The sequence below is a fragment of the Pundamilia nyererei genome, unplaced genomic scaffold (assembly GCF_000239375.1).
Source record: "Pundamilia nyererei isolate P.nyererei 1_Seehausen unplaced genomic scaffold, PunNye1.0 scaffold00123, whole genome shotgun sequence".
NCBI classification, from domain to species: Eukaryota; Metazoa; Chordata; class Actinopteri; order Cichliformes; family Cichlidae; genus Pundamilia; species Pundamilia nyererei.
In genome coordinates, this window is record NW_005187524.1 from 1,578,325 (window position 1) to 1,594,642 (window position 16,318).

General features: G+C 41.6%; 1 protein-coding gene across 4 annotated transcripts in view; it reads right to left on the reverse strand.

Moving 5' to 3' along the window:
* LOC102209959 (pleckstrin homology domain-containing family G member 3-like) overlaps positions 1-14,946 on the reverse strand; it is a 30,175-nt gene extending 15,229 nt beyond the window's left edge. Inside the window, exons 1-2 of one of the 4 annotated variants that reach the window (XM_005742790.1) lie at positions 14,682-14,946; positions 9,609-9,670 (exon numbers count right to left, since the gene is read on the reverse strand). In XM_005742790.1, the coding sequence (XP_005742847.1) occupies positions 9,609-9,657 (49 nt within the window). In that variant the 5' untranslated portion in view covers positions 9,658-9,670; positions 14,682-14,946. Of the gene's footprint in view, positions 1-4,029; positions 4,127-9,608; positions 9,671-14,681 lie in introns of those variants that run through there. The other 3 variants (XM_005742793.1, XM_005742791.1, XM_005742792.1) reach the window with 3 other exon arrangements.
* Positions 14,947-16,318: the final 1,372 nt, after the last annotated feature.

Here is a 16,318-nt window from a genome sequence, read left to right on the forward strand (position 1 = left end):
ATTTTCCTCACAAACGTTTCCTAAACATATGAAATCATAGCAGGGTGAGAATGGCCACTGTGCAGAGAGCTCCATTTCCTTAAATATTTAGAGAGTAAAGAGGTCAAAACAGTTTGCCAAGCTAAAGAAACACAGCTTTGTCAAGCAGTTCAACTCCAGACTAATAAACGGAAATCTACGGAGGCACGAACCAACATTGAGCAAATCATCAAGTGATAATTAATGTCTTAGGTCATACTGCGTGTGGATGGAGAGCATAATATGGTGCCGATACAACCCACCCCAAAAAAAGCCACTTATGTCACGAGCTTGAAAATTTCTTTCTGTTCTACATGAGTGATGACAAGCTTCAACTTGCATATCTCCATCAGTAGATGTGCAACAACAGATGCAAGATAATCCCAAGGTTTTAGAAACAAAAATATGTTGCAACCATGCTGATTCACCTTTCCTGACTTCACTTATTTCCCAGCACAGAACATGAAACTGTTTAAGAAATAACATTAAGCAAGTCAAACGTTTCATCTCAGAGCATGGGAAGAACATAAAGTTAGTGATTTATGAAGTGATGTGCACTGGATGGGTTTCACTTGAAAAGTCAAGCCACCTTTGGTTTATTCAGACACACACACACAGACGCGCCTCTTTTGCATCTTGAAACTTTCCATGACTCAGTAGTGAGCTCATGTTGTTCATACTACATCTACAATCTGCACCAAGCCTTCCCACTGACACCGTTCCCATGCAAAACCTCACTGGGAGAAACAGATGGGCTGGCAAGCACGAGGTGACCGCTAGAGAAAGCTCTGTTTACGCTCTGTGACAAATCACAGGGTTGATGGTGTAAGGGGAGTGTAGTGGTGAGCTATTACACTCAATACACTGCTATGAATTAGGCATCTGCTTCCTTTGCTGCTTCTGTCGGTACTTTTGGTTTTGAGCCTTGCTCTGTGAGGCATGTGAAACTCCCTTCCTCTTTCCATTTCTTCCTCCCACCCAATATCCCTCTATAATAAAGCTTCTCTGTAGCAGGCTGCAAACACTGCCAAGTTAAGAGGAAGAGGAACAACACAATGTGAACTAAAGATAGGCTAAAACCCAACTCTTTTGCACAACCACAGTGACAAAACAAAACATGCATGAGTAAACTGCATTATAAGGTAAACAGCGGCATTGTAAGAATACTCTGGATTTATCTGCAGATTGGAGCGTGCACACTTGAGATCAGAAGGAGCTCAGCTTTGATTGACCACTTCAGAGATTGTACAAGCAGGAACTATCAGTAGGTGATACAACTTACCACATGTTTTAGGTTAAAACAGGAGGACCAAACACCACCAATGCTGAAAGAGGCTGAGCAGAGGAATGTAAATGACCTGCTGATCAAAGATAAGCCCGATGTGTACTCCTGTGTGACTCAGTGCAAAATGTTTCCAGTCAGCCTGTCACAAAGATGACAAAAGCCAAGCCAGTGTAGTGTGCATCCTCTGTAACATTTCCATTTACATCATCTCTCCCTCCATATATCCTAAGTAATAAGAAAAACCATCATGCAGACAGTGCAAAAGGAGAGTGTCTGGTCTTGCTTGGTGCCACAGTCTCTTCAGCATGTGCAAATATTTATTACTAATCTCTGAGGGATCCGTAGCCACAGTGGCAAAGCCGTTCCCATTACTGTGGCACTCTGTTGTCAGATGTGGAGCGCTTTACAAGTGTCTGCCATTTAAATTAAGCCTTTTAAAGAATAAATACACAAGATTTCAATTAAAGAAACAACATTACACATGTACTGCAAACAGATCAAAGCATCCATACTGTGCAGTGTTTTAGATGAGTATTTGGTTCAGGCCCAAATGTCAGTGATGTTTTGGCAACACCTGCAGGGAAAAATCATTAAATAGAAACCACCACAGCAGAGGCTGCGAGCACTAGTTTAAATAGATGCTTTCTAAAAAACGGTTAACTAGCTAAGGTAGACAAGCATGACATTTACACTTTCGAATATTTTTGCGTACCAGCTCGATTTTTAAGTGCAAGTTTTAAACATCAGGGAGGAAGTGTCAGTGGATGTGGATCTCCAAGGTGGGCCAAGTTCCATTTCTGATAAAACCTTCATGAGAATACATTCATAACCATTTCAGCGATCCTGTTAAGAAAGCCAGAACCAATTTCATTGACAGAGGTAATAATATACTGTATATTAAAGTGGAAAGTGTCACAGAGTGTGTAAATAAGGAGCAGATCAAAGGGTTGCATCCATTTTTAACATCGGTGATGCATGCAAGCCGAGATCAATTTTCCTTTTTAGCCACACATTACAAACTTGACACCCTGTCTACCTATAATGTATAATTAGCATATCTGCATTCATTTACAGTCTTCATTTCCTGTCTCTTCATTTTAAACAACTCAGTGGACAGACCTGTTAAACCACAGATTATACAGAATGCTGGTGGGGAATGTTAAGTATAAGGGAGCTTAAGTGTATGGTCCAGAAAAAAATTATTGCAGCCAAGCCACAAGTGTAATTTTGCCATTCACACGCCACAGTTTCACAAAGTGTTCTACCTCAGCTACAGCACAACACTCTCCTTTGTTTCAGCTGAGCATCAATGCAGCTGGTGCCTTACTGAGATAAACATTAACCAAGTCAAGGCTAGAGTTTGAGATAGTGTAGTATTTGGACAACATTTCAAAAAGTCTCTTAACCTCAACAAGCCAAAGAGTCGAGACTGTGCAATTCTTAATGGATTAAAATAGGTCAGACTCTTGTAGCCTAAAATGGAAAAAAGCTAACCCCTCATTGTAATTCTTTAAATTCCAGCTTCTTGCCTGTTAAGCTGAGGTTAACGTTTACAGACAAAGGTGTTTTAATGCTACAAGCATGACTTCCCTTTTTCCCTCTGCCTCTTTGAATCCTCTGCAGTGGACAATTGAATGCAGTTCAACTGTGTCTTAATACAATCTGTAACAAGGGAGGTATTCCTTAAACTTAAAAAGCTGCAGCTCAAATAATGAGACATTTGAAGACAATCCTTCCTCAAACTTAATGGTATATTTTCAGTCTCGCCATTACTGAAAAGAGACAGCATTCGCTTACAGAGGCGCTCTGTGTCTAATCAGTCTACAACTAAAGAAGTCTGTTTCCATTTCAGCCCAAGCTTATCAGACAGTTAACAAATGCACAGTTCATAAACTCATCTGCCTCTGACATTAGGATGATATGAGTGACATGCAGTCCCTAATAGGATGATGTGAGGGTTGAAGGGAAACACTGAAATGAAAACCTCTGCACCTGGTTATTAACTTTCTAAAAGGCTGTCGTAGACAAGATCGCCTCAGTCTCAAGCTTCATCTGTCAGAAGCTGCTACTGTATAGGGAACAATGACTTCCTCCATATATACACACTTGTATAAAACATTTACCAGTCTCTGTCAAAGACACATACAAAGTACAGATGTTACTGTTGGTATGATGCTCTCGCAATGAGCTCTGCAGACATGATCGGGCATATCTCAGTACATTTTTTTCCCCATGTAAATATTATCACCTTCTCTGTTAACATAAGCCACAGCATGCATGGCACAATGACGTAAGTTAATAGTTACACAACCCAGTGATGATGAGACTCACATTTATCCATCAGTTCATGCAAACCAGCATGATACCCATGCAAATTCTAGCCCAGAGAGGCTCTGGTTTTTATTTCTGGGACACCTAAAACTACCCTCTGTCCATATACCCGGCATATCTAATCTGTCTGGACTCAACAACACAGGAAGAACCAAACTCTTTGTAAAGGTTGCATTGCACAATGCAACGTCTGCTTGACTTGAAATATGAGGAAACCAAAGTCTGAAGAAGATTACAGAGCAGGTTACAAACTGCACCATGGAAAATATTACAAGCGTATTACAAGCAGCAAGAAGTCTACAATTATTTGTAACCTAGTTTAATTGTGTTTGACAAATGCTTACACAGCCAAATTCAAGACACTTTTTAAAAAATTCAAATATTTGAATGCTTACCGTATAGACATGTTGAAGCCAGTAAGAGCCACAGAGCAAAGTCCAATTTTTCAATAAATCAACATTTCCTATCTCCTCTTCAGTCCCTACAACTCCTATGACGACACTTTCAGTATGACAAATGAGGACGCGTCTTGTGTTTAAAGAATAGATGTCTCCCAAAGAGACACACCTGTATGACTACTTTAGCTGAAGTTAAAAGAATCCCCCAAGTGTAGCTAACGTTGTTAATGTGTCCCTGAAAATAAAGAGTTTGCGCTAAAGTCCCTCCTGCGCTACCCACTCTGACTTGTGGCCTTTTGTTTTCTAAGCAAATCAGGAGAAAAGAAACAGGAACACAGCCTGTTTTCCACATGCAAATGCTTATTTGAAAGCAAAAAGAAGCACTTAGCATTAGAAAAGCATCTTTCTTTTACCATTTGAAAATTGATAAAATACTACACACACGGACCACTATGAAACACCTCAGCTCCTCTAAATGTTTCCTTTCTGTGGACACTGTCATTTGCATGAGTACCTTTACTGGGATTAGAAAAGCACTGTGGATAACCATCCAAAAGAAAAAGCGAGTCCCTGCCTGCTCCATTACCAAACTTTGCTTGGACGCTCCTGCCTGATTCATAATGACTCATGTATTAAATGACAATAAATTGAACACAGCAGACAATGAATCATCTCTAAAGTCACCTTGTGCTATTTCTACAGCCTTATCAGGAACCGGATGAGTGATGGTGATAAAGCTGCCGTCCTGTGAATAACTCTGTTTCTCTGGTACCAGCCTCTGTCTCGCAGTTGTTAACATTACATCTGACAACTTAGGACAATTAAGTGATAGTAACCTGAGACACAAGTAAGTGTTGAATAAAGGGTTTGTTTTAGTCATTTATAAAGAACCTGGCGGTTTAAAGCAATGCAGTAACTATGTTTTTATTATCACTTTCATTTGCCAAGTTATAACATGCTAGGAAAAGCAGAGTTCCTAATGGGCTCATTAATGAATTCACTATCAAGCAAAGAACACAATTAGCAGTTTGTATTCACGTATATACCATAAAGAAAACAAAGCTTTTTTTCCATAATCTGGCTGCACTCACCCTAATCAATGTTCTTATTGCTTTAGAGATTTAGGTATTATTACTTAATTCTTAACTAAAAGAAAAGAAAACAAGTTTGTAACTCAGTCATATCAGAAGCAGCCAATTTCATTGTACACAGTCTATATAAGTTTCAACTTGTCTGAAGTGTGAATAAAGCAGGAAACTGCACCCATGAGCACAACTGGTCCATGTACTGTAGCAGCAACGAGTCTGTTTTACTTTAACTATCATTAGATTATTATTATTAGATTATTGCAGATTGATATTGCTTAAAGAGGCCTTTAATACTTAGTGCTTGTGAGAGGCACTAAAATGTATGTAGGATATGCAGAGGAAGTGAAGATTAGCATACTTGATTTTACATCAACTCCTTCTTTCTTGTTGCTGTGCAACAAAAACAGAAAAACAAAGTTGCCATCAAGCGATAATCTACCTAAAAATCAAAGCTAAACACATCAATATTAATGTCTAAAAGCAAGACTAAAGCCTGCACAAGAACAAAGCTTAAACAAAGGACAGAAGCTGACAAAACACACCGTAATCTCCTTCAGACCAGGTTAGGTTTATAGTCTAAATTACCATGGCATTGTATCCTGGTAAAAACCCCTAGTTAAAAACAGGTTGCCTCACCAACTACAAATCCTTTTTCCATAGCGGAGGCCTCAGCTCTAGGCTACTGCTAATCTGCTAACTGATTCTTCAGAGCCACGAGAACAGTGTGTGTGGCCATGTTTCACTCAGGAGATAAGAGGAACACTTGCTTCTCCCTACATCTCAATAAAACCCTTCCGCCACTCAAGATCCACTCCGAGCTTCCTCGTCCAACACCCCTTCACAACCTCTGGCAATGAAGTCCTTCCCCCAGTGGCAGCTGGGAGACGGGGAGGGAGTCTTACACCGATTTCCTTGGGAAAAACTCCTCCCCACCTGGCCCCGGTGAATGGCTGCCCCACAGGAGGATGTGAGGGTGCCTCAGAGGATTAGGCCTGGAGTCTTCACAGACCATTATCAAACAGCATGAGTCAGAACAGAGGTGATTAGACACTGAAACCAATGGCCTGGTTTGATTTCGTATTCCCTGACAGAAAAAATAAAAAAGGTCACGTCAAAGGTTTCCTGCTGTAAGCAGTCCTTCACATGATTTGATTAACACTGCCTCACACGGAACTTTTAATGTTGCGTTAATAATTAGCCTGAAGGTCGGTAAATAACCCGCAGTGAACAACATAGGCCGAATACACATACACAAGCTGAACCTGCATTCCTCACTGGCAGCCAAGGTCAAACTGTTGTACTGAGGAGTTTTAGGGGGAATTCTGGTGTTCAAAAGTGAAACTAAAAGTCTCCCATTTACTGTCTGTAACATGAAACATTAAGATACATCTGTATTATTTTGACTTTATCAGAATTAAATTGACATTTCAGCACTGGAGATGTCTTAAAGAGTGAAAAGGACAAAACCTGTCAGAAAAACAAAACAATCTTCTCAAACTCCTCTGTGCTCGACGCAGGCTCTTAAAGGATCCAGCCGTGCCAGCTGACCTCAGTGCATAGGCATGAGATGATCCACTTAAACTCCTCCATCAACAAGCCCCCCCACCTCCAAGACCTCTTCAGAGACACACACACACACACACACACACACCAAGCTCTGGATCCACTCAAATCATTTCCTCTGGACAACACACACTTCTGGGCCCCTGAGGTGTGAGCCCATTGTAAACTTTACCACCAGTTTGACAATCTACAGCCAAACTGGTGTCCTGTTAGCGCCCAGCTGCCGAGTCCACGCGGGCTTGTGTCGGCACAGCTGTGTGCGGCGTGGAGAGGAGAGGTCAGAGGGGAACCGTTCGTTTACTGCACATGAAGCAGTTTATCACATGCAGTGTTATAAAGGGTGTGGTGGTGTTTTTTCATTTAGGCCCCAGTAAAGTTGTGTTACTTTGCACTCAAATAAAGAATCTTGTTACGACACCAAGTTCTCTGTCTTTGTGTAGATTTTTCCTTTCCAGTCACCTTTCTCACTCACTATGTATTAACAGACCTCTCTGCATTAAATCATATCTGTTATTAACCTCTGTCTCTCTTCCACAGCATGTCTTTTATCCTGTCTTCCTTCTCTCACCCCAACCGGTCGCAGCAGATGGCCGCCCCTCCCTGAGCCTGGTTCTGCCGGAGGTTTCTTCCTGTTAAAAGGGAGTTTTTCCTTCCCACTGTTGCCAAAGTCCTGCCCAAAAGGGGGCAAAAGAATGGTGGGGTTTTTTTATCTGTATCTATGAAGCGCCTTGAGGCGACTTATGTTGTGATTTGGCGCTATATAAATAAAATTGAATTGAATTGAATTGAATCACTAAATACGACACGAGCAAAGGTTTTCTCATGCTAAGAGTTTTTTAAAAAGTCCTTCACTACATTTATTACATAAAGTCTTTTACAATAACATCACAGCATAGCTTGATGTCTGCAGGGTGATTAGAATATTATATATAAAATGGCTTTTAGATTGTCAACTGACTGTAAAGTGCGGAAAGGAAGTTGATGGAGGGTTTTATAGATTCAAATGAGATTCATAGAGGCCATCTAACTGGAACAAGCACTGCTGAGAACCTTTAGCTGATGTGGGTAATCCACTGAAAGAGCTCTATAGAAGGGGTGCCAATGTGAGAGGATGTAAAATAATTTATTCTGAAAGAAAGTCTTGTAAGGAGCAAAAAAACAAAAGCAATTCTCTATAAATTAGTTTGCATTGTATATAATTGATTTGCACAGATATATGCAACATTTGTGCTGACATACAGGACGAGGAGCTGTCTGGGATTTCAGTCTGAGTTCAAATCGATGCAGAACAGAGTTGTGGCAGGCTCACCTGAGACTCCATGTGATTTCCGCTACAGACAATTAGGTAGAGAAAGAGTTCCAGTCCAGGAGCTCCATTTACAAGCCCACTCAGAGATGTAGCCATCATCTATGTCCACAACCCTATGCCCACTGGTCTGGAAAAGCTGCAGTGAATGGAGATGATCCATCCGTCCCCCTAGAACCCCTTTAAAGCTGTACATTCTGCACACACAGCTACATTCCTGCTTGGGGTTAAGTAGGTCACGGGGAACCCTTATCTTTGAGAGAGTCATTTCATGCAGCCTCAGGCCTGTTAATGCCTGGATGAACCTTGTCACAGATTAGACACATATTTTTCTTTTTTTGAAATGTCAGAATATATGGATTACACCTGTCCTCGGGCTACAGGGGTTGCAACTGTGCAGTTTCACATTCTAACGCAGTAATGAAAGGTACATTTTGACTAAAATGATTAGGGGTACATATAAGTTACCCTACATCCTTAAATTTGTCTGGGGGAGAAAAAAAAAAGCACCTTGGTTGATCATTATTATGTGCATGGCCCCTATCCAAAACCTGCAAGTGGCAATAAAAACGCCCTCTTTTCACTTCAAAATCCTCTGACCTTTTAGAGACACCAGAGCTGGACTGTAACCACAGCCTTTTTATTGTTTACCTTGAAGAGACCGGTCTTCCTTTCACCACATGCATTCCTCCAGCCTGTTAACCACATCCAATCATCACCTTCCACAGCAAGCACATTACCAGCTGCCCTGCCCCTTAATCACCATCCATCCATCCACACAGCAGGGGGGCAGGTCAGTCACACTTTAACTCCAGCTGAAAAGGATTTAACCGCAAGTGGGCTTTACTGCCAGGATGATTATGTACAAGTCACATGGGCTATAAAAAAAAAACAAAAAATGTGAGGACATTTACTTGGTGCAGAGTGACATTTTGAGGAAACAGACACATAATTCATGGAGGGCGGCACATGTCTCCTTCTCGCCAAAGCTGAATCAGTGGAATAGGCGTGGGGGGGGAAAGGCCACCATTTATGCATTGGTAGTCTTCAGCAACAGTGAAAATCCAGCACCAAATGTGTTCAGTAGAGGAGAGAAGAGAGGTGTGGGGGTGGTGGAGGACTGAAGGACAGAGCAGGCAGATACAAAGAGGCCCTGTCTATGTTGTGGCTCTGTGACTAAAGATAATGAACACTAAAATAATATGTAATTTGAGTGGTCCCCAGTATATAAGGTCAGCACTACTGGCTAGACTACCCATCTTGGCTGCCTGAGACACATTCAGGTTTGATGTGCAAGTGTTCAGGGGTTTCAGCTGTATGAAGGGGGTTGGCCAAGATCCACATCCACACAAAGAGGCTCTCTACCAGCCAGGAGTGTAGGAGGAGAGTTCATTGCTCTCTCAGCTGTGCCTCTCAAAGCCTCTACATTTCCTCTATTCTTCTATTTCCAGCATTTTACATTCACCTCAGCTGTACTGCTGTGTTATGTTAGCAGTGTCCTGGGTAACCAGATATACCAGCAGGAATAAACCAACATATTAAAACCCTATATCATGAAACTAGTCACTTTATAGACAGCAATCACCAGCGCTTAGGTCATATAAAATATATATATTTACCTTCCCCCATTGGGCCCTGGTAGAGAGCAGAATGGGTCCCCTCTGGCATGGCACGTGGGCCTCTGGTGCACACAAGAGAAAATGTGAAGGGTCAAAAGAGAATAGAGGCATTTCACAGCAAGACAAAGCGTAATATTAAGGGTAATATTAATTCGATTCACTGGACTGAGCTGTAATTGTGAAAAATGCTTTGTTTCTTTACAGAGTCATTCTTGTGTCACGTGGCTCTTCAATCTTGACTAGACACAGCTTACTGAGCTACTACTGAATAAAACACAGAAATTTTCCATTCCCTGCTTACAGCTGTGTTGGCTCATGTTAGCCCCTGGATAATGCAAAGTGGCGGCAAAGGTTTTGGTATGCAGAGGATCAGGAGCTCATGCTAAATAGTGTAAGAACCCACTGAACATGGACATAAGACAGCTCGCCTTTCGTCTGATTGTCGACCTCTTGTAAACAGAACACATCAAATCAGAATAATCTTTTATTACAAATATAACCGTCTAGTGAGATTACAGGTTCTCCCATGGTGGTAAATATTTGTCATTTATCCCTTATGCCAGGCTGCTGTGTTCTTAATAATGAGCCATGTCCTTTCCAGAGCCACTGTGCTGCCAGTTTCTCACATCGCTGCCTCTCGGTCTCCTTACAGCAAATTAACACGGTGCATGAGAACTTGTCTCTCTGTGATTCCTGGTGAGCCTCCGGCCTTTTAAGCATCACATTCTTGGTCCAGCTAGATCAGAGGAATAGGAATTCTTCAGGGATTAGGATGGGCATTGTTCGTAGTTCATCTGCTGGCCACTGTGCAGAGTTGACAGCCAAGCCAGCCGAGGCCAAACGGAGCCCGCTGCCAGGAGGTTCACCAATTAAGATGTGCAGGAATGTAAAAAGAAAAGTCACTGAGCTCGATCTATTAAGATCACTGCCACATTGTGGGGTCCACTGGCTGGCATAAAGTAAAGACTGTTTGGGACCCCCCCAAAAAAAGCCACAACAAAAATTATGACACATAATTCTTATTATTATTTAAGAATCCCAGAATGAACTAGGACAAGTACGTAATGAGAAAAAAATCCTCCTTTAAAAAGTTAAATGTAGGTTTTGTTTTACGTTTACTTAATTACCTAAAGATATCCTGTGCAGTGTTGCACCACTGGTAGCACTTTTACACAATGTCTTTTGCAATGGCAGGAAAACACAGATGCAAGAATGCATGCACACAGTACACGATAAAGACTAATGCATGGCTTTAAAATATCTCATTCATTTACACCATGTAGGTTCTGCAACAAAAGGTAAGAAAACTGTAGCTAGCAAGTACAGATGTAAATGCATTCTGAAATTAACAAGCAACACCAGTTTTTATTGTTAACATAAAATGATTAAAATGAATATTTAAATAAAACATTGTAAAAATACTTAATAGAATTATTTTTAATATTCCTGAGATAAGAAAGTGACATCCAACCAACATATGAGTTCTATTGTGTTGCCTTGCACAACTGGTATCAAACGCTGCAAAAACTCAATAAATTTGACCTTTGACTAAGCTCGGCCAATTGATTTTCAAGTGCTGGGTTAATATACAAAAACGCAGTACTGATGCTGAGAAACAGGCTTTGAACTTTTCCCATTGACCAGTGAACTAATAAAATCCTCTGATAATCCCACCCACTATGACCTCTGAGCTAACCTTGCCAAATGACCGGACCAAAACTATGTTAATCTGTCTTTTGTCAATCAGAGGCTAGACTGGGAATAATGGGCTCAAACCTAGATACAGTGCAGACGTCTGGGTCTTAAAAATGTCTTATCAAAGGCTGCTTGTAGCTGTAGAACAGTGGCTTGGGATTGTAAGTTTTAAGATGCCTAACAGGACACTGTAACTTAATCTTAGAACATCTGGACAGTATCATCAATTGGAACTCATTAACTTTTACCTACATTAGCTGACATATGGCAAATCCTTGTTTTCCTAGGGAGGGACAGTGGACAAATTTTGAGTCTTAACAAAAACATGAAACACACGCCCAACATTCATGCCAAACTGACCACCTGTGCTTGAACTAGTTGTCATTTCACACAAATGGAGAACATTTGGTTCCCACAGCTGATGACTGCCCTAACCGCAGCATGAACCTCCCATATGGGAATTTGCAACTTGCCCCTTAATTGAAGACAGATGCCACAAGAGCCAGGCTGACAGTTATTAAAAGAAAAACCTGCAATGGATCATTTCTTTAGACCAGCTGATAAACTGGTCTGAAGAAATGTTCCTCTAAACGGCAGGCTTTACAGTGATCCGCATGATCGGCAGCAAGAACCCAAATTCCTTTCTTTAAGCAAAACAAACTGACATTTAAGGGGAACAGATGCTGGCAAACATGCAGTACTTGTGCAACTAAATAGGAAATGTCATCAGCGCGGTCTGAAAACACGCAGACAAATGTGTACCTTGAATCAACATCTCTGGTTTGATATGTTATAGGAAAGTCCCCAGGGGCTGATAGCGATCTATCTGGAGCTTTTTTTCGTTCGTGGATGTTATGTGGAAGTGAGACTGAAGAACATGTCTACAGAGGAAATCAGAGAAAAACAATACTTCTCCTCTTGGGTATGTGTGCCACTTTCTCTGTCTCTCCAGGCATATACAAGGAAGATGACATCATACTGCCAACTGTTTGATTGCATCTGCTTTTAAAACACTCCCCAAAGAAAGCTTCCATGCACAGGTTGTCCTACTCCCAAATGATGACGCACAAGTCGGATTCAGAATGAAAAAAGGGACCTTAATGGGGCTTTTGTGAGACAATTAACAACACAAATTAATTTCCCATGGTGCAGAACAAGTTGATGGGAGGAGGAACTATAAATAGAGAATTCTTGCAGTACTTCTCTTTTGCATCACGGTGAACAAAACGTGTACCCAAACACGGGCCACGGGAAAGTGAAAATATGACAAGTTCCCCTCGGGATGTCTTTACTCAGTCACGGTGGGGTGGATTTTCTTTATTTCTTTATCATCAGGCAGGACGGATGTTTACGCTCAGAACGAATAAAAATCTGACCTGGAACGGCCCGGGATTCTATGAGGTAACCGAGACAGACTCTTTATTATTCCAGCATGGGTGCCATATTTATCTAGCACGACCTCTCTTACCCAGTCCATCCTTGTAGAAAATACCGCTTGAAAAATAGCCTTTATGTGAGTGCCCCCTTTCCCACATTATTTCTGCAGTTTGCCCCCTGACACACAGGCTTTAAGACTTTTAAGACCAGCTTTTCATTCACCGGAGAAAACAATACAGCCCAATGGTCGCTGTTTGTCTCAATCAAATCCAGAACCTTTACAAAAAGACGCTGCCCTAACCTTCCCCCAGCCTCTTACTTTTAACTCTGTTGCATTTGTGAGCGTGAGGCTTAAGTGAGGTGATAAGTGACCCATCTCAATGAACACCCACAGAGTTGTGCCCATATGGTCTGCGTACAATTTAGCAAAAATAGCCTTTAATGGGAGAATAATTGTTTCCCAATGTGGTGGAAAAGGAGAATGAGCGATTTTCACTTCCCCACCTGAGACCTATAACTGTAGAATGCATACCTGGCCTGCGAGGCTGGAAACGGCCATCTTAATGTGCAAATGACAAGTGAAGACTTCAAGTTCTGTAAAATTATAAACGGTAGACAACCAGAGGGAAGGCAGTCCTCCATAATGTCCTGCAGTGTTTGGAAGGGAGAGGACCGGACTGAGGAGTAAAATTAGACAAGTCTTCAAATAGAACTGCAGTGTGCACGTTTAAAGGTACATTACACTTCTTTTGCAAGCCAAATGGTCCATTGGGCCTTCTCGAAGGCTTGTCAGTACTGCAACGACAACCTCAAGTCTCCCCTTTCTAGTAAACACAATGCTGTTAGTCTCCGTTTAAAGACAACTTTTAATTCTTGCAGTCTAATCTAAGCTGAAATTTAGAGGGAAAAAAGGAGCTAAGGCAATTCAGGACAATATAAAAAATGCTAAGAACAGCATCAAATGAGCAACGAATGGCTAAATAATAAAGATGGGGATTTCTGAGACTCTCAAAAGAAAGAATAAGGCCTCTATATAGATGAATCCAGCCTTGGATCTGCAGCTCTGGTAATCTTATCACAGCTGCAGCATACCGAGACTCTGGTAGAAGGATTTAGAGGCCAGCTCAGATCCAAGACACACTTGGGCAGTTTCCTGTCTGGACCACCTTAAAGGGGGAGTGCTGTTCATCGCACTGAGGCAACATTTAAGTGGAATAAAGTTGCTTCGTTATTGTCTGAAAGGTCAAGTGAGGTCAAAGAGGCAGAAGATTGAACTCTTCAGGGGTAATTGATTGATTTTTGCCCCATTCTTATTCTTCAGCAGCTGGTGGGGACGAGTCATTAAACTACCATTTAAAACTTCCCTGTGTCTCTCTGGGGCGCTCATTAGAAGAAACAATTAGGATGGTTGGGGCCAAGTATGCGCTCTGTAGGGGTGGGAATTGGATGCGAGGAAAGAGGAAACGGCAAGTGATTCAGCTGCAGAGGGAGGACTAGTTTTTCTCACAGGATAAGCGTGGTAAAGTGGAAAATGTCTGTAATGAGAAAAAAATACAGACTGCAGCAGCTGACCAAAGTTCATTGAACGGAGAGGGTTTTGCGTCAAAGACAAACAGAACTTATCTGACTGAAACTCGTGCCCACCTCAGGTCCTGTGAAATTATATTAAACAGAAACTGCAATTCATGTAAAGTTAAAGACGAAGAGGTTCTTGATAAGAAACGCGTTATGAGTAACCAACTCCGCAGCTCATCTCTGTCATAAAATACACGGAGAACAGATTGGCATGCAGATGTTTTGTAACGCTCTGGCGGTTTCGGTCATTTGTCTTTACTGAAACTGAACATTTGTCAGCTCGAGACGTGCTTCACAAAGACAATTACTTTATTATTTTACCCTCTGCAACCACCGAACAATAAAATAAACCACGCAGTGTGTCTTTCCAAAGCTAACGTTAAGTTAGCTAAGATTTGGTGAAGTTATCACAAGTAGCCCACGTACCGAATTCGCCAACTTCTCTCCTTCCAGCGACTACAATCCTCAGTAAACCCCTTTTTCTTCTGTGGTTTCTGGCTGAAAATATCAGGTTAATCCGTTAGTTTAGTCTCTTCACATGGTACATGCAGCTCAGACACACACATCCCAACTGCAGGTTATCAGCTCGTCCTGCGTCCGAGAACTAAACGGCTGCATCTTTGAAGAACTGCAAAGAACTGATGGCGCTTTCAATGTCTATCGGAAATGGCGCTTATGGGTCCATGCCACCCCACTAATTGTAAGTCAGCATGGCTTAGGATGCTGATTGCATTACACCCCCTGCTATTTTACCTTTAAACAGGATTAGCAGTGTATGTCGCAGAATAACTGCTGTTTTTATGGGGTGTAGTTTACTTCGTTGTTTTAATTCACAATTGTAACTCACTAACAACAATCAAAACAGACGTAGCAGAATAGCTCAAAGTGAAAAAGATTGCTTATATATAAGTCCGTCTCTCGAGTATTCAACAACAAACAAGACAGGCGTGCCTCCAGAATATTTTCATTGCGGTGGTTATGTGGAGGTGACTAAAAATATTGCGGCGGCACACCAAACACAGAATTTCCAGTTTTATGCTGTTGTCAAATATCCGTTACTTGAAAAATATGGCAAACAAGAATGAAAGAAAAATAATTATATGCCTAGTTAATTTCCTAATATTAAAGTTAAAGTTGATATCACTGAAAATAATTATAATTATTAAAATTATTATCAACATAGGACAGTCTTGGCAGACAACCCCCACCCACCCACACACACGCACACACCCACCACCACCACCAGTGGCGCCCCCGACGGTGGCGCCCCTGAAACAAGGAGCGCATGAAGTGTACATACCCAGAAGACGTAATATTTACGAGGAGGACGCGAACGCAGCACAGGAACGCCTGTTTTTGACATGCTGTAATGCTTGGTGGGTGTCAGATGTGTTCCCACATAAAGACATCTGGACTACATAGTATATATGTTTCTTTAAACAAAATGTTGGGTCCTTTAACAATAAATAAACAAATAAATATATAAAATCATCTTTACTCCCACCCACGGAATATGTATGCAAAGCAAAAGCTTGAGAAAGACATTGCAGCCTACCCCCGCCAATAACTAGGGTCAGGTCATCTGAAATGGGGACTTCACAAAAGATGGTGTCAGTGAGTGTATTGGGTGGGTGCTAATTTATGTGCGCTGTTGCTTTGCGCGACCCCCTCTCTCCTGTCCGCCTGAAAATAATGTCACCATCACCGCAGAAGGCTGGAGACAGCATGCTTTCCACTTTACAGAAGGAGTCAACACGATGGGAAAAGTCAGCTTTTACTGTCCCACACACCTTAATTAACTTAATGAACTTGACATACTCCCACCCATCTACAAAACGTGGCTGAAATTGGTTGAATTGGTGATTTTAAAGTTAAAAATTAGAAAGGCCAATATCGCCATCTGCTGGGAGCTTGTTATAAATCATTGCATCGGCTTCTAACAGTGACCAGATAACTACAAGCTACCTATGGGGCAGTGAAAACTGAATGTGTGTCATTTGTCATTTACCATTCTCACACACACACACACACACACACACACACACACACACACACACACACAC